The sequence below is a fragment of the Arachis stenosperma genome, chromosome 4, assembly GCF_014773155.1.
Source record: "Arachis stenosperma cultivar V10309 chromosome 4, arast.V10309.gnm1.PFL2, whole genome shotgun sequence".
Lineage (NCBI taxonomy): Eukaryota > Viridiplantae > Streptophyta > Magnoliopsida > Fabales > Fabaceae > Arachis > Arachis stenosperma.
In genome coordinates, this window is record NC_080380.1 from 150,804,486 (window position 1) to 150,823,066 (window position 18,581).

Genomic DNA, 18,581 nt, shown 5'->3' on the forward strand with positions numbered 1-18,581 from the left:
GTAAAGAAAGAGATAAACAAAAAAGGTTGATACAAAGTTTGCAATAGCACAGCGCAGCTGCCTCCAGCCTGCAAGGGCTTCAACTACTGTTTTAACTTTTAATTACAGTCATTTGTTCTCTAATGGGAAAGAAATAAAAGAACATTTAATTAATGAAGCTTTCATTTATATGTGTATTTTAATGAAGTTTGATCATGTGTATCTGTGTATAGTAGTCAAGAGAGGCAGGCAACTCATGAGGCAGTTAAGTTGATTAGGACTCGCTAGAGATAAGATGAGATCGAAATGTTTGTTTGGGAGCACATATATACAATTCTTTTAATTAATGCATTATTAATAATTAATTGTAGCATCATATTCATATGAAGAGTTAATTAATTAGATGCTGTGTGATAATTTTATGTTTATTTAAAAGAGTAGTTAGAACAAACGGAGCCATTTGGAGGAATAATAAAAAATGAAGGGAAGGTTAAGATACATAAAAAAAATTGACAATGCAAGGCCAGCTACCTAGTCTAGTAGGGAAGGTTCATCAATCATCATCATGTTGATTTAAATAAAGAATCAATTAAAAATGAGCATGAAAGCGAATGAATGGATAGATTGAATGCAAATTACTAGTATATAAGTAGTAAGCATTTTGAGTAAGTTTTCAAGCAAGGAATTAAACACACCACCGTCTCTGAACAATAATTATAATGTCCGGCGGTGCCAAAGGCCCCATGAGGGGGCTTCTTTGGCCACAAATGCCCATTACTGCAGCATTCGCCATTATTTTCATTTCCTATAATGTGGCAGCTGCAGATCCTTACATCTACAATTCTCCACCTCCACCACCCTATGAATACAAGTCTCCTCCGCCACCCTCACCTTCTCCCCCGCCACCCTACTACTACAAGTCTCCTCCTCCACCCTCCCCCTCTCCGCCTCCACCTTACTACTATAAGTCTCCTCCACCACCTTCACCCTCTCCCCCACCACCTTACTACTACAAATCTCCCCCACCACCATCCCCCTCTCCCCCGCCACCTTACTATTACAAATCCCCACCACCACCTTCACCATCTCCTCCCCCACCTTACTATTATAAGTCTCCACCCCCACCTAAGGAGCCTTACTACTACAAGTCTCCACCACCTCCGTCACCATCTCCTCCACCGCCATACTACTACAAATCTCCTCCTCCTCCTTCTCCATCTCCTCCACCGCCATACTACTACAAGTCACCTCCTCCTCCATCTCCATCACCGCCTCCACCTTACTATTACAAATCTCCACCACCACCTTCACCTTCTCCTCCTCCGCCTTACTACTATAAATCACCTCCTCCTCCATCTCCTGTGCCTCATCCACCTTACTACTACAAGTCTCCACCACCACCAGTGAAATCTCCACCTTACTACTACAATTCTCCTCCTCCACCAGTTGTATATCACCACCACCCCCATCACCAGCTGGTCGTTAAGGTTGTAGGTAAAGTCTATTGCTACAAATGTTATGACTGGGCGTACCCCGAAAAATCTCATAACAAGAAGCACCTCAAAGGTATGTTATAATTCATATATACTTCTTTAATACTATTCTTTTCTATCCGTTTATAGATGTTATTTAATTTCTAGTATGAAAGTATTCTTTCTTTTTATTTTATTGGGTTATAGTTTAACTTTTAGTACTATTTAATTGATGCAATGTGCTTTTTCATTACTTTTTGGAGAAGCAAAATGACTTTTCTATATACTTCTTTAAAATTCAGTTAAAAAAAAAAAACTCATATTTCTATTATTTTATCATGGTCAACAATAACTTTGCACAATTTTCCTTGTCTGAAAACGATTTTGTTTATTATCAACAAATGCAATATATATTACGAGAATGGTGTAACTTTAATTTTTAGAAGGGTTAGTTGTTAGTAGTAATCTTATAGTAAATAACATTTAAAACTACTAGTATGCAATTTGCCTTAAGAAAAATATAGGTAAATAATAAAAATACTAAATAATATAAATAATAGATATATCAGATGTTTATTTCATTAAGTATACAGATGGTTATTTTAATATTAAGATTTAGGTGAATAATTTAAAAGTGTAGTATATTTTTACTTTATTGGACAATTCTAAAATTCATTGTTCACAAACTATTGTTTACCTAGCAAAATCCTTTGCCTTATTGTTTTTTATGTATGAATTATGATTGGGTTATGCTAGATAACTAATGACTTTTTTGAACAATATAAACAATCATCAATTAAATAAAAATATACTATATTTCTAAATTACTCACCTAAATCTTAATATTAAAATAACTATTCATATACCTAGTGAAATAAACATCCAATATATCTATTGTTCACATTGTTTAATATTTTCATTATCTATCTATACTTTTCCATTATGATTTGATTTCTATGTATATTCCATTCATGTTAACTTTTAAATTATGACACAGGAGCTGTTGTGGAAGTGACATGTGAAGTAGGAAGTAAAAGCATTAAGGCATATGGTACAACAAAGATCAATGGAAAATACAGTATAACCTTGAAGGACTTTGATTATGTGAAATATGGATCTGCAGTGTGCAAGGCTAAGCTCCATGCTCCTCCTAAGGATTCACCTTGCAACATCCCTACCTTGTTGAACGATGGAACTCACTTGTTTTTGAAGTCTGAGGACAAGTATGAAGTTGTCTTCAAGGCTAAGCCATTTGCTTATGCTTCAAAGAAGTCATATGAAGAATGTGAAAAGCACAATCACCACCACAATCACAAACCTTCACCTACTCCATATTATTACAACTCACCACCTCCTCCATCATCACCCACTTATGTATATAAGTCTCCACCTCCACGATCACCCATTTACGTATATAAGTCTCCTCCTCCACCATCACTAGCATATGTGTATAAATCTCCACCTCCACCAGCATATTATTACAAATCTCCACCCCCACCATCACCTACTTATGTCTATAAGTCTCCACCTCCTCCTCCATACTATTACAAGTCTCCACCCCCACCATCACCATCTCCTCCACCACCTTACTATTACAAATCTCCTCCTCCACCCAAAGAGTTGCCACACCCTACTCCTTACTATTATAAATCACCACCTCCACCATCTCCATCGCCACCACCTCCGTACTACTACAAGTCACCTCCGCCACCATCACCTTCTCCTCCTCCTCCATACTACTACAAATCCCCTCCACCACCTAAAGAATTGCCACACCCTACTCCTTACTACTATAAATCACCACCTCCACCATCTCTATCACCACCACCTCCTTACTACTACAAGTCACCTCCACCACCATCACCTTCTCCTCCTCCTCCATACTACTACAAATCCCCTCCACCACCCAAAGAGTTGCCACACCCTACTCCTTACTATTATAAATCACCACCTCCACCATCTCCATCACCACCACCTCCTTACTACTACAAGTCACCTCCACCACCATCACCTTCTCCTCCTCCTCCATACTACTACAAATCCCCTCCCCCACCTAAAGAACTGCCACACCCTACTCCTTACTACTATAAATCACCACCTCCTTACTACTACAAGTCACCTCCACCACCATCTCCATCGCCTCCTCCTCCATACTACTACAAGTCTCCTCCTCCTCCAGAAAAATCGCCAGAACATCCCCCTTACTACTACAAATCTCCTCCTCCACCGTCACCATCACCTCCTCCTCCATACTACTACAAGAGTCCTCCACCACCATCTCCATCACCACCACCCACTTACTACTACAAATCACCACCTCCACCATCACCTTCACCACCGCCTCCTTACTATTACAAGTCACCTCCACCACCATCTCCATCACCACCTCCTCCTTATTATTACAAATCTCCTCCACCTCCTTCGCCTTCTCCACCACCTCCTTACTACTACAAGAGTCCTCCTCCACCATCTCCTTCTCCTCCTTCTCCCTACTACTACAAATCTCCTCCACCACCATCACCGTCTCCCCCACCACCTTACCATTACGTAAGCCCTCCTCCACCATCCCCATCTCCACCACCACCATATCACTATACCTCACCACCTCCTCCATCCCCAACTCCTACTCCCACATACACTTACAAGTCTCCTCCGCCACCGGCGTACATCTATGCTTCCCCACCACCACCAATCTACAAGTGAGGTTAGAATGCAGAAACACAAATCGTGATAAATCATGTAAGTAGTTTTATTATCTTAAAAAGGATAGTTAAGTATGTACGTAATTGATTGATTTACAGAGTAGTGATTATATTATATGTTGTTACATATATTTCAGGTTCTAGTGGAATAAAGTCTTTTATTTGCAGCAAAGTAAAACATTATTCATATCCAAGTTCTTTGAATAACATAATTTCTCTAAGCTACAAGGTTCGCTATTTGGGTGAGGCTGCTGCTTCTGTTTCTTGGACAGCAATCTTACATGTCCTGTGCTTAATAAGTTCAAGAAAAATCGGCAACAACAAGCCCCATCAGATTTGAAACTTAGAAGCCAAGTCAAGGTGAAAAGTGCAGTAGAGAGATGTATATTTCTTATTTGTTTATGCATAAATTAATATTATCATTTGTACGTTCTTTGTATGTTTATTTCCAATTATTGTGGCATTTTTTATTAATTGTATCTTCTTAATACGCGTTTGCAATAAGAGTAATCATAATATATATTACTTAGTCTGCACTGTTTTAATTCTTGTTTAATTTCTTCCCTAATAAGCAAAGCATATGGTAATATTTGATCATTTGGAAAATTCGAGATGGCGTTCTCAATAGAGCCACAATTAAGATGCAGATGCGGCAGTTGCTGCTTTTTGTTTATATAACAAGTAATTAAAATATTATTATTCTCTTGTCTTCTACTAAAAGGAAATTAAATTAAAGGGCAAAGTCTTGTTGCATGGTCGCTTAACCAATAATTTCATAATCAAGATTTATAATGAGAATAATAATAAGGAGAATGATGACTGCCTCCTCCTATCTAAGCTAAGGCAGGCTAGGTGCACCCGCCACAAGCATTACATACGGGATATCTTCATAATCATGATTATAACGTACATAATAAATCTGCACAAAAAGATAAATACATTTCATATAACGGGGAACAGAATTATTAAAGATGTATATATACGAACTATATCTATATGAAGTGTTAAAAGAGATTAACTAGTAAGAGGATTTGTGCTTGAAATTTTTATACCTATACTTCTGTAGTTGGTGAACTGAAAATAATGCTAAAATGTTTTGCATATAAAATATCTTTGATTAGTTGAATCAACATTCTAACTCAAAAAATATAAAACTTAGCTACCTACGGCAACTATCAGTTTATCACCAAAACATTAACTTATTTCCTTTTCATACCAACTTTTTATGTATATTATATCTAATTTGTGTTTTTATGTTTTTACTATATAGCTTTTTGATGTTTACGTTAATAAGATAATATTTCATTTTTTAATGATTTCTAATGATACTCCATTAATGGTTAAACCAATTCTCTTTCAAAAGAGTCATAACAAATTTTAATTTTTTTTGTAGCGTTTTAATTTTTTTATTTTGTTAATTAAAAAAATTTGCTTAAATTGTAAAGTTAATAATGTACCAATATACCCCAACATAAAACAACAATACATATAATGTCATGAAACCATTCATCCCAAAAGCTTAAGCTAATGGGAGAAGGCAATATTAATGGTTATATCTCTAACACTCTCCCTCAAAAGAGCCTCTTTTGGGTTTGTTTGATTTTGCATAGGTCTTCTCTTCTCTTTTATTTGCCTTATGCAATTTTTTTTCTCTTTTGGGGGTTCACCAAGAATCGAACTTTTGACCTTTCAGACATAGAGCTCTGATACCACCATGTCATGAAATGATGAGAGATGAAACCTTCAGGTTGAGTCATATACATTATTTCCTCAAGATCCCCATTCAGGAACGCATTGTTGAAGTCGAACTGCCTGATTTGCCATCCTTTCGCTAATGCCAAGCTGAGCATGACCCTGATAGTAGGAGGGCGCACAACCGGACTAAAAACCTAGTCAAAGTTCACACCTTCCCTCTGATGAAAATTCTTCGCTATCAAACGGGCTTTGTACTTTTGGATCGTACCATTGGTGTGTTGCTTAATTCTAAAAATCCATTTGCAGCTGATAATGGGTGCGGAGCTGGGAGCCGACCTGGGAACTAGCTGCCAAGTTCAGTTTGTAGGAGGGCTGCATACTCCTCCTCCATCACATTCCTCCAATGAGGACAAGTGAGGGCCTGGGGTACTGTGTGGGGCAGCAGCGAAGAAGGAATAGTAGCTCCCGTTTGCACAACTGCTGCATACGTCTTAGGTTTAAAGATGCTAGATTTGCTTCTTGTCTGCATTGGATGCTGATTCAATGGTAGCGCTGCTGGAGCTGGCAGCATAGTCTCAATCCTGGCTGAGTGCTGAGCATCTGCAACAGAAGAAACATTGCTGGGAGGAATGTTAGCAGCAATCACAGAGTTAAAAATAACAGAAACATAATTATAAGACACAGATATATACAGGTGCAGTAGGTAATAATTCATGTATGTCATTGATAATATTGGAAGCATCATTCATAGAATGCAAGATATGAGGTGAATGTAGAGAGGAAGAGGTAGGTATGGAGTGATGGGGAAGAGTGGGAGTGGTGCTTGCTAGAGTAGTACTTGCTGTAGGTCTATGTGGTGAGGGAAGAGGGTGAGGGAGGTTTGGACAGGGAGGAATATTAGGATTGTGAATTGGTGGGGCAAGGTTGAGGGGGTATTGAATAGGTGAGGATAAGGGAATTCTGATTCATTGAAGACCACATTCCTTGAGATAATTTCCTTTTCATTTGGAAATAAGCACTTGTACCCTTTGTGATCGATAGCATAGCCAATAAAGATTGATTTTTCAGATCTATGGTCAAACTTATGTGCATTGTATGGCTGTAGAAGAGAATAGCAAGTGCAACCAAAGGGTTTCAAGAGTTCAAAATCTGGGACAGTGTGGGTGAGGGCTTCTAATGGAGATTTGTTATTAAGAGTTGGGATGGGTAACCTATTTATGAGGTAAGTGGCAATCATGGTTGAATCTTCCCAAAAGGTGAGAGGTAGGTTAGCTTGTGCTAGTAAGGCAAGGGAGGTTTCTGCAATGTGTCTGTGCTTTTTTTCAACAGTGCCATTTTGCTTATGAGAGTAGGAACAGGTGAGCCTGTGTTGAATGCCTTGCTCAGTAAGAAACTGTTTGAATGCAAGGGAAATGCACTCTCCTCCATTATCTGTCTGCAATGCTTTGATCTTTTGTCCTGTTTTTAGTTCAGTGGCAGTTTTGAACTGCTGAAATGCCTTAAATGCCTGAGCTTTGGTGTTAAGTAGGTAAGTGACAGTGTATTTGGTACATGCATCGATGAAGTAGATGAAATATCAAAAGCCTGATCTGCTATATACTGGTGCTGCCCCCCATATGTCAGAAAATATTAATTCTAAAGGTGCATAAGATGTACAAGAATCAAGATAGGGTAATTGGTGTATTTTACTTATACAGCAAGCATGACAAAGAGATGGATTAAGGTTATCTTTATTTATTACACTATTCAAATTTGGTACATTACATTGTTTCATTACAAGAGTAACTACTTTATCAGACGGGTGGCCTAATTTTCTGTGCCACTGCTGAGCTATATCACTGACTCTTTTACAAGTGATGTTTGCTTCTACATGACCAACTTTCTTTGATACAGACTCAATAACAAGACTATTATTGTTTGGTGTTTCTCTTTCCTTTTTACATAGAGCAGGGTCTGCACTGCATAGAAAGCTGTAGATTTTAACATAGTTTTGACTTTTTAATTTTTTTTGTCTTTTTCATGCAGGCTTGTGCTTTGAATGGAACTGAAATCCATTATGGTTGGAGAAGGGATTGGAGGACTAATTGCAGGTAAGGCCGTTTTGGTAGTAGCGTGGAGTGTGGCTTCAGGTGAGGTGTCTAAATTCAGGGTTGTGATAGCTAAAGTTGAGGGTATGAAAGGTTGAGCAGAATTTTTGGACTCTTCTTTTGGATCATGGGTTGTGGGCTGTAGTTGTTTAGAAATTTATTTAGGAATTTCAGTGATGTTGCAGGTTGGTATAGTGAGTGGAGAGTGTAAAAGATTGGGTTTAGTAGCTTTTGGGATAACTTGAATCCCTTCAAGTCTATATAGCCCGTCCTTAAGAAAACCTTGAAGGAGTATCTTCCTGGATAGCTGGCATTTGACATTGCAAACATAAGGCAAGAATTTAAAGAACACAGCATTGTCTAAAGCAAACTTAGCAACATTGACAAGGTTTTTAGAGATAGTAGGTACATGCAGTAGGTTTCTAAGTGCGAAAGGTCTATTAGATAAAGATGCATGCATGAAAGAACTTCCAATATGCTCAATTTTCATACCTTGACCATTACCTTCATATACTTTTTCTGTGCCTGCATAGTCTGATCCTGTGGCAAGGTTGCTTTGATCAAAGGTAATGTGATGCGAGGCTCCTGAGTCCGGATACCACGCTGTGTCTAGGAGAGCTGATGGTAGGGTGACATAGTCTCGCACAAAATACAAGTTCAGCTCAAAGTGCTTGCTTTGATTGTGAAGAATTGGATTGGCTGTCAGTAGTACATCACTTTGGCTGTCACAGTAGAGACTGGGCTTAGTGGTACATGTTATTCTCATCTCACTTAACAGATTTTGAACCCAGATAATCTCAGTAAGATATGATGCTACTTCTTGATATTCAGTTTCTATGGTGCTTCTAAACACCACCGGTTGTTTTCTACTTGACCAAGAGACTAGATTTGGTCCAAGATAAACACAAAAGCCACTAGTAGACTTCCTATCATCAACATCACTTCCCCAATCTGAATCACTAAACCCATAAATTCTGCATTTACTCGACCTTTGAAACCTTAAATCATGCTGGGATGTACAAGCTAGGTACCTGAGTATCCTTTTGACAGCCTTCCAATGACTGTCTAGAGGGTGGTGCATAAACTGCGAGACTTTATTGACAGCAAACGTGATATCGGGTCTTGTGATTGTTGCGTATTGGAGGCCTCCCACAATGGATATGTACAATTCTAGTTTTGGAAACTCTTCACCATCATGTGCAGAGAGCTTTAAGCTTGAAGCCATTGGAGTGGACATGGTCTTTGCATCATGCATACTGGCCTTTGCAAGCAGCTCCTTAATGTATTTAGCCAGGCAGAGAAGTATCTCATTGTTAGTCCTCTTGATGGCTTCGATATCTAAGAAATAGTCATTTTTCCCAGATCTTTAAGGAAAAGATCGAGTTAAGTTGGGTGATTAGGCTGGAAATTTCAGAATCTGAGCTACCAATGACTAAGATATCATCCACGTAGACAAGAATATAAATTGCTAAGGATGTAGTGAACCGAGTGAAGAGAAAATTGTCGAAAATAGTATTGTTGAATCGAAAAGTATTGAGAGTGATCTTGAGTTTAGTGAACCAAGCACGAAATATCTGTTTTAATTCATACAGAGATCTCTAAAACTTACATACATAATGAGGATGAGCGGGAGAGATGAAACCTTCAGATTGAGTCATATACACTATTCCTCAAGATATAATTCATATGTAACCATAGGATAGAATCATAGTTGTTGTATATGATGATCATACTCATTTTCAAATTTCATGATCGTTTATAAAGGTCGACAAACTATTTCCAATGTTCATAAAAAAATATTAACTTGAATAAGTCTGTCCCGTGAAACGGGTTACTAACACTAGTTACAATTAACCCCAAGCTGATCATCAAACACACAATTCTTATGATGTTGTGTGCATCAACCAAAAAATTAAATCATTCACACCTCTTAATCGCTAACGAATTTTGTGCAACTACGTCTGAATAAATAATCAATGCATTCTTTCTTGGCCTACTTTTTATGAATAGAATTGTTTTGATTAATAAAACTGGAATTGCATTGGCTTATAGTTTTCTTTGTTATAGAAAAAAAAAAGTGGAGAAAACTTATTGCATGCGTATTGAAAAGCAGGATGTGGATTGACTGAAAAGCCCTATCATCATAAAGCAAAGTTGGTGTACTCGTCAAATGCATAATGCATACTTGATCTTTAGAATTTAGATAGTGCCTTTATATTCTTTTCTTTAATTTGTTGATGAGTTGCTTCTATAAAATAAAGTTTTATTATTCTTAATGATTAAGTAAAAAAAATATTATTATATAAATGAATTTTATGGTATTTATAATTAAGTTTCTAATTTTTATCTAATTATTTTTTTATAATAAATTTTAAATATTTAATAATTATTTATTTGTATATTTTAAAATTAAAAATAAAATTTTAATGATTAAATAATAAATTAAACAAATATTTGTAGACATAATAAGAATAGTGTATTATATATGGTGAATTATATGATGCTTATAATTTGGTGTTTAATTTTTATCTAACTTATTTTTTATGATAATTTTTAAATATTTAATAATTATTTATTTTTATACTTTTAAAATTAAATATTAATTTTTAACCCTTTTTAATAAGTTAGATAAATATTTTTAGATACCACAGCAATAACCATTATATATATACCAACTTACATACCAGCGCAGACAGTGGGGTTCTTTTTCTAAACTACTGGACTAGAGTCTAGAATAGACCCAACCTAACATCATTCACATTTTATATTAGATAAAATAGATGGATATAACTGTAATACACTCATAAATGTTTTTCTATTGATATGGACTATGTGTGTTGCTAATAATTAACCGATGATGTATGCATGCTATGTATTATGTTCCTATCAATGTTAGATATCAGCTACTGTGCCAAGTCTTCTTTCTTGGCTTCAAAAGATGTCAAAATTATAGTCTAAATGCATTACACAAAACTATTTGTCATGTTTGACCTTTTAAAGATGTGTACGTAGGAGGGTCAAAGTTGCCATATTACTATACTATCCTAGCACATTTTAATTTTATTTTAAAACAATGAAAGTAAAGTAGTTTACTTTCTTTTGACAACTACAAAATAATGATACTTGCAAATATTAAAAAAATAAAAAATTATATTCCTAACACATTTTAATTTTATATGAAAGTGGTGTATAATTCTTTAATTAAGTAATTAGTTTAAAAATAAAAGATACAAAACCAAAAAGTATTGTTCCTTGATTCTCTGCGTGGAAGTTGCGCTGTCTTGCTGTTCATTAATTTTTCTTACATTTCAGATATTAACTCCCAAATTGGAGAGAGAAAGAGAGAGAGAGAGGGGCAGCACAGCAGAGCAGACAACGGGGCCATTTTTGTGTTTCATACTTTCATTCACCTCCATAGAGCATAACCTAATATCAATTTAATTAATTACAATTGTTTTTGAGACACATATTATTATTATTATTATTATTACTATTATTATTATCGTTCAAAGCATAACTCAGAAGAGAGCTATTGCAAATTGCAATCTCTCTCTCCTCTCTGTTTAGAGACGTTGTTGGCATTCACACCAACCTTGAGTTTTTTCCCGTTTCTGCCGACGAATTTGTCCCATCGGATTGGATCAGGTTCCTTCTCATTTCCTTCTTCCCAGATCTGTCTTCTTTTCTATCTCAATGCGTTGGATCTACAGCTTCTCTTTAATGCACTCTTGTTTGTTGCACTCCTTTATTTATTTTTTGTTATCAACCATTCACCTTCCTTTCCGGGTCTGATTCCTGTTGCCCTTTCATCTCCGTTTTCATGCTTCATTTTGCCTCGCCCTCGATTTTTTTTTAATTTGTATGATTTTGGTGCCAATCTTAATTGAAAATTGATTCTATTATTTGTTGCAAAATATTAGCTTTCAATTGTACATTCTAGCTGCGCAGTCCTGGTTAGTTTGTTTATTTGTTCTTTTCAATTGAATTTTCATTGTAAAAATATGTAATTTCAATGGTAGACGCATACTTGATGTCATTCAATATGTTCTTGTTACCTTTTGATTATTTTAAATCTAATAAATACAATAACCTACGCGGTTTGGTATAGAACAACCGAACAACTTTTATATATTTTTGAGAAATCGCATTGATCTATGAAAATACATGTAGGTACTAAATTCCTTTTGAATTTTGATCTTACTGTCTAACCCTTAGCATGTCGGTACAAACCAGAGGCCTAAATTTTCACCTCTTACATATTTCATGCCCATTCTATCATTCTATCCCTTGGAGACAGTGATATTTGCTTATGATTGACGACATTCTAATTTGATTAGTGAACCAAAACTTGACTCTTAACTATTTGCCATGCATTTTCTCAATATTACTGCAAGCCACTGCATACATACAACTACAAGAGAATAACGCGTGAAAACATCTATGTTGTTGAGAATCTCTAAGATTTTCTTGAACTAGTGCATGAAAAATAATTGAAGTGGGCGTTATTTGTGCATGGCAGTTCAGTCCTTTGGTACTGGCTCACAGCTTGTACTGAACACCAGCTACAATGAAGAAGGCTATTGGTCAAACTGTTAGGGACCTGTAAGTATTACTAATCATTATTTATTTATGCATGGTTTAAAGTGAGGTATATATGTATGGTTACATCTTTGTTGTATTGCAGAAAAAGGGGTGTTAATAAGAAAGTTCTGAAAGTTCCTGGGATTGAACAGAAGGTAATTATTTTCCCCTTCTTTTATAGCATCACCGTGGGACTCTGTATATACAAATTGTAGAAAGATAATTGATGTTTATTTTCTTCTGGTATTTGCTCTTGATAGAGATGTAGTGAATCCTAAGATTTATGTTTCCTATTTTGCAAAATCTGAATAAAATAAATTGTTTTCTTCACTTGTTCCAGGTACTTGATGCTACCAGCAATGAGCCCTGGGGACCTCATGGATCACTTCTTTCAGATATTGCTCAGGCAACCAGAAATCCGTAAGCTTTCATTCTTAATTTTATGCTTGATAACTTGCATTTCACTCTGAAAAATCTTAACTTTTTAGTGCAACTGCAGTCATGAATACCAGATGATCATGTCAGTAATCTGGAAGCGAGTTAATGACACGGGAAAGAATTGGCGCCATGTCTACAAGGTTTTCATCAAATTGTTCCCGGATGCTGTTAATCCTGTTCATTTTTTGTTGTTATAACTGCATGTGTTTTTCTTTATCAATGCTTCAATGTGCCCCATAACTACGTACACCTTTATGAAAATTTATTAGTCCTTGTTTGCATCCCTTGAAGTAATTACATGTTCTTGCATATTAATTAATCTGCCCTGTTTCTCTTTTGAATGTACTCCTGATCCTTCTCTTCTAGATAATAGCCTTTTCTTATATTTTCATATTAACCGCTCTCTTGTTCAATAACAGGCTTTGACAGTACTAGAGTACTTGGTGGCTCATGGGTCAGAGCGAGTCATAGATGATATCAGAGAACATGCTTATCAAATATCAGTAAGTTTAATTTATTCAATCCTACTTAAAATTTGTATACTATTAGTTTAATTGCCATGCAGGTCTCTAGGTTGTTCAATTGGTGTAAAAACTAGATTATAACCTGATAGAATTATAATTGTAATTGTCATACAAACAGACATTGTCCGAATTTCAATATGTTGATTCCAGTGGAAGAGATCAAGGAATCAATGTTAGGAAGAAATCTCAGGGCCTTGTTCTCCTTGTGAATGATAAAGAAAAAATCATAGAGGTTAGGCAGAAGGCTGCTGCTAATAGGGACAAGTAAGTTTCTTCTTTCATCCATCCTACTTATATTTTGTTCTTTATTTTCCAATGGCTGTATCTGTTTAATATATACTCCATTATTTAGCAAGCATCAGGCGTTGTACGAGTAGATATTTTCTTTTTTTATTTCCAAGTAAAAAAATATCTATAATCTGTTTCATTGTCATTTAGGATACTAGATTATAAATATGCAGTCACATTGTAGGATATGAGAATTATGTGTGTAATGATGTATGTGGACTTCTCGGTCCCGAGGAGCTATTAAGTATTAACTATCTTACATGATTCATCAGGTTTCGCAACACCTCAGGCAATGGAATGTATAGGCCTGGTTCAGGCAGTGGAGCTTATGGTGATAGGTATGATGATGATCGTTATGGAAACAGAGAGGAAGATAGAAATGGGTATGGATATGGAAGAGAAAGAGAACCAGGTTATAGAGATGATGACCGGTATAGTCGTGACGGGGATCGTTATGGCAGAGAATATGAGGAACGTTATAGTAGGGACGGTTACAGGGATGATGACTATAGAGGAAGAAGTCAAAGTGTTGATTACGCATATGATACAAGAAGCAGAAGCTCTGACAGAGACCGTGATGATGATGGCCAATACTCATCTCGGTAGGAAATCCTCTGATATCATTCCTCTACTTATTCTTTTGTACCTTTTGCTTTGAAAATGTTAATGGATTTGGTGGTCATTGCTAACACGGTGAAAAGTCTGCCCATCAATAAAAATAAACATAAATCTTCATATGTATTTATCTTTTAGTTATATTTGCAATCTGAGTTGATAGAAAATAAGGATTGTTATCATTAGTAATGTATTACATGTGATATTATTGCTTGATGGGGAAACTTGCTTTTGTTGCTTCTAACTTGATTATGATATTCTCTATCAGAGGTAGCAGTGCCAAAGCTGAAGACAATTCTTTGGAAGCTAGGTATACCCATCATAGATATGGTCTTTCTTGCATGTATATTGCTGCTAGGCATATTTATATTTATAGTGTGCAATACAAATGGACAGGCTTGAGAAGAAACTTTCTGAGCAAAATATGGGTGTTCCTCCTAGTTATGAAGAAGCTATTGGTGAATCTTGCAGCCCTGCACACAGTGAAAGGTATGGATCTTAAATACCATGGACATAACATGTGATAACATGATATCGTTACTAATATTACATTGATTGTAGGGATGTAGAAGCTTCAGTAGCATCTGCTCCGAGAGACTCATCTCCTCATGTAAATGATAATCCCAGCCAAATCTCTGCTCCTACTGCATCTTCTACTTCTACAAGCAATAATCCAACAGAAGCAACTGCTGTTGCCAGTACAGCTGCATCTGGAAAGCAGGGAACTGAGGCTACTGATGATTTCTTTGACCCCCGTGTTGCCACTACAGGTGTGTGTATTTATTCATCATGACAGGGTGGAATGGTGTCTTTTGACCCCACTTAGTAGGACAAGTCTTTGTTGTTGTTGCTGCTGCTGCTGCTCTTCATTGTGCTTGTATAAGTTCCTTACTGTTTCTTGTTTGAAGAATTCATAAACATTTTGAGTTAAAATATCTTTTCATATCTACTTGTGGACATATGCAACCAACAAGGAAAAATTTTGACCATCGACTACTGTAGATCATAATTGTGATTTTCTCATTTTATTTATGTGTGTTTTGAGCAGTGTTGTAGACATTTCAATACAACTATAAGATATACCACTCTGGACACCACATTAGTCCATCTAACCTTCTAAAACAACAGCATGATCCTAATTGACATTGTTGAATTCTCATGCACAGTCATTAATGGTCCTGAGAAGCTGTTTTTAATGTAATGCTGCTTTATTCAAGTAACATTTAGCTGGCTTTGTATTCATGGTATGCTTATTTTTCTTCACAGGTAGCCCAGTAACTTCTAATAATGTTGAAATGGACTTTCTGGGCTCCCTGCCAGATCCGTTCTCATCAAATGCACTGCCTCTTGGGCCAGCTGTGGCAGAAATTGCCACTCATGAGGGCAATGCAAACACTGGTTCGACAGCTTCCTTGGCAGCGCCGTCACCTGGGTCTAATTTCGATCAGGTAGGTCCGTAGGTGTGTGATTGTGCTGGTATAAGAAACTATTGAATTCTCTTAGAAATATGATTGTGACGTGTAGGCAGGGGAGCTTTCGTTAAAGAAGTCTTGTTTGCGAACCAAATAAGGGAATTGATAGAATTCTAAAAATTAGTTTTTAGCTTCTACAAAGGGCATATCTGTTCAAGCAATTATGTTTGAATAATATTTTAGTTACTTATTCATCTCATTATTGTAAGAAAGTGTCCCTCTCCTAATTTGTGTGTGCGCGTTTTTGCTTTCTCCTTTCAGCAGTCTTTTGAAGATCCATTTGGTGATACGCCATTCAAGGCTGTTCCTAACAATGATGCTGCTCCATCTCAACCACAGACGTTCCAGAATCTGGGCCCATCCCAGTCAAGTGGCCTTAATGCAGATTCGGTCACAAACTTTGGATTTGGCGACTCATTTTCTGTTGTACCATACTCTGCAGCTGCTCCTGGTGACACTCATCATATCTCTTCAAACTCTCAGTTTTTGTCCCAAGATTTCTCGTCTCCACAGCAGGAAATTGACATTCTTGCAGACATTCTTCCTCCTGCACCATCACCAGAGATGGCTTCACAGCACAACTTTTCATCTCCTGCTGTTGCTCTATATCCTCCTCCATTTTCATCTTCATCTAGCCAAATGGCATCACCTTTTTCTGAACCAACTGGTCAACTAAGCCAGCAAGGTTTCTCTGCCACAACCAGTCAACCTTCTCAAGGCTTTTCACTTCCTACTGGTCAATTTTCTGAGCAAGCCTTTTCAGCTCCTGCAGTTGCCCAACCATCACCTTCCTTTCCAGCTTCATCTAACCAAATGCCATTACCTTTTTCTGAACCAACTGGCCAACTTGGCCAGCTTGGTTTCTCTGCTGCGACCAGTCAGCCTTCACAAGCTGTTTCAGTCCCCACTGATCAATTTCCCCAGCAAACCTTATCAGCTCCCACCAGTCAATATGCACAACCCTTTTTATCTCATGCCAGGCAACCTGATTTGCATGCATTTTCATCATCAACTGGCCACTCTATGCTGCCACCTTTTACTTCTCAAGGTGGTCAACCTGCACAATCAAGTGGTCATATGTATAGTGCATTCCACCCCCAGGATGGATCTTTTACTTCAGGAGCTCCACATGCATCTGCTCAATCTCAAAATGGGTATAACGGTGCTATGAACAGTGGGAGCTACCTGCCACAAGGATCTACAGCATCTATTCCTTCACACGTAGCTCCCCAAGCTCCAACAGGACATTTATCACAGAACACGAACTTCATCAATTATGGTGGATCTAGTCCCCACACTACTTCCCATATGGTGTCTCACTCATCAACGCCACAAGCAGCACAGTTTAATGGCCAGAGCTTCATGGGACAACAGGGGAGTGCTGCACACCTTAGCTCACCACTTCCCCATCAGTCACTTGGTCCTAGTGCTGCACCATATGCTGTTTCAACCAGTTCAAGTCCTATGGTATCTCAACCCGCGAAGGACAAGTTTGAAACAAAATCAACAGTTTGGGCAGATACACTGAGCAGGGGACTGGTTAATTTGAATATATCTGGACGTGAGTGCTTACACCTTCTCAGCCTCTCAAGTTTATGACATTTCACTTTATGCACCCTGTTTCAGTTAACATGTTGATCTTTTTATGGATAAACTATTAACTTGTAATCCTTCTTTACATGCAGCTAAAACAAATCCATTAGCAGATATTGGGGTTGATTTTGATTCCATAAATAGGAAGGAGAAGAGAATGGAGAAGCCTACCACTACAGCTGTAACATCAACTGTGACTATGGGTAAAGCGATGGGAGCAGGTTCAGGTATAGGCCGGGCTGGTGCCGGTGCTCTCAGGACTCCTCAAAATCCTATGATGGGTTCTGGAATGGGTATGGGTATGGGCATGGGCATGAACAATGGCCCAGGTGCTGGTATGGGAATGGGAATAGGAATGAACAATGGCCCTGGTGCTGGAATGGGTATGGGAGGCTACGGAGGCATTAATCCATCAATGGGCATGGGTATGGGAATGGGCATGGGAATGGGTATGGGGCAAGGAGTCCAAATGCAACCCCCTATTGGAATGCCTCCCGGGTCTAACATGCCGGGTAACTATAATAACCCCATGATGGGTCCGGGTAGTTATGCCCAACAGCCATATGGTGGCTACCGGTGAGATAGAACGAACTTCAATTCTAGAGAGCATGGTGAAGTATAGTCACTTGGATGTTTTGTTACAAGTTGAGAGATGAGATGTCTAATGCCAATGCTGCTAGTGGTTCACAATCCACATGGTGACATGAATTTTATAGCAGTGTATCTTCAACTATAGTTGTAATTTGTGTAAAGTGACCCACTGTGATGTATGCTTATTCCTGTTATAATATTACCATTCTTTTTTCTTAGAGAGGGTCATCTTCCTTTAGGTGCTCTGAGCATCAACCAGTATTCTCTGTGTACCAATGAATGGATAGAGCGAGCAACCTTGCTCGGGTTACTGCTCCCTTTGCCTCTTCCTCAATTTTTTGAACAAGAGATTGTTTATTAATATATTCTTTTTCCCCCAATTGTATACTATTTTCTACGCCGTTACCTTGCATTTCAAGAATGCAATTCAATGGTTTACGCCTACGTTAATATTTGATATAATGAAATAGTACCTTTTAAATATATTACGTCTATATCATGTTGCTTTAGCCTTTATGTGTATTTAAAATTTTAAATGGTGTAA

General features: G+C 37.4%; 2 protein-coding genes across 4 annotated transcripts; both read left to right on the top strand.

The window, feature by feature from the left end:
* The first annotated feature begins 641 nt into the window (after window positions 1–641).
* LOC130976392 (extensin-2-like) lies at window positions 642–4,685 on the top strand. Its single transcript, XM_057901244.1, has 3 exons — window positions 642–1,545; window positions 2,449–4,190; window positions 4,291–4,685. Exons 1-2 carry the CDS (start codon window positions 699–701, stop codon window positions 4,152–4,154), a joined length of 2,553 nt encoding a protein of 850 aa, XP_057757227.1. The 5' UTR covers window positions 642–698; the 3' UTR covers window positions 4,155–4,190; window positions 4,291–4,685.
* A 6,542-nt stretch (window positions 4,686–11,227) lies between these two features.
* Window positions 11,228–18,417, top strand: LOC130973631 (clathrin interactor EPSIN 3-like). 3 transcript variants are annotated; one of them, XM_057898249.1, is made up of 14 exons: window positions 11,228–11,580; window positions 12,455–12,537; window positions 12,620–12,671; window positions 12,857–12,936; window positions 13,016–13,094; window positions 13,374–13,457; window positions 13,597–13,742; window positions 14,039–14,368; window positions 14,650–14,691; window positions 14,778–14,870; window positions 14,943–15,151; window positions 15,648–15,829; window positions 16,115–17,414; window positions 17,539–18,417. In XM_057898249.1, the coding sequence occupies exons 2-14, from the start codon at window positions 12,503–12,505 to the stop codon at window positions 18,024–18,026; spliced, it is 3,120 nt and encodes a 1,039-aa protein (XP_057754232.1). In that variant the 5' UTR covers window positions 11,228–11,580; window positions 12,455–12,502; the 3' UTR covers window positions 18,027–18,417. The 3 variants fall into 3 exon arrangements, with proteins under 3 accessions (XP_057754232.1, XP_057754235.1, XP_057754234.1); XM_057898252.1 differs by having other exon boundaries at window positions 16,118–17,414; XM_057898251.1 differs by having other exon boundaries at window positions 12,460–12,537.
* The last annotated feature ends 164 nt before the right edge of the window (window positions 18,418–18,581 follow it).

What these genes read in the sequence shown, in the direction of transcription:
- LOC130976392 (XM_057901244.1), top strand. Translation starts at nt 699, where the DNA reads ATGTCCGGCGGTGCCAAAGGCCCCATGAGGGGGCTTCTTTGGCCACAA. An exon ending in TAACAAGAAGCACCTCAAAG is followed by an intron (nt 1,546 to 2,448) that starts GTATGTTATAAT and finishes ATTATGACACAG; the next exon opens with GAGCTGTTGTGGAAGTGACA.
- LOC130973631 (XM_057898249.1), top strand. Translation starts at nt 12,503, where the DNA reads ATGAAGAAGGCTATTGGTCAAACTGTTAGGGACCT. An exon ending in GGTCAAACTGTTAGGGACCT is followed by an intron (nt 12,538 to 12,619) that starts GTAAGTATTACT and finishes GTTGTATTGCAG; the next exon opens with AAAAAGGGGTGTTAATAAGA. An exon ending in GCTCAGGCAACCAGAAATCC is followed by an intron (nt 12,937 to 13,015) that starts GTAAGCTTTCAT and finishes GTGCAACTGCAG; the next exon opens with TCATGAATACCAGATGATCA.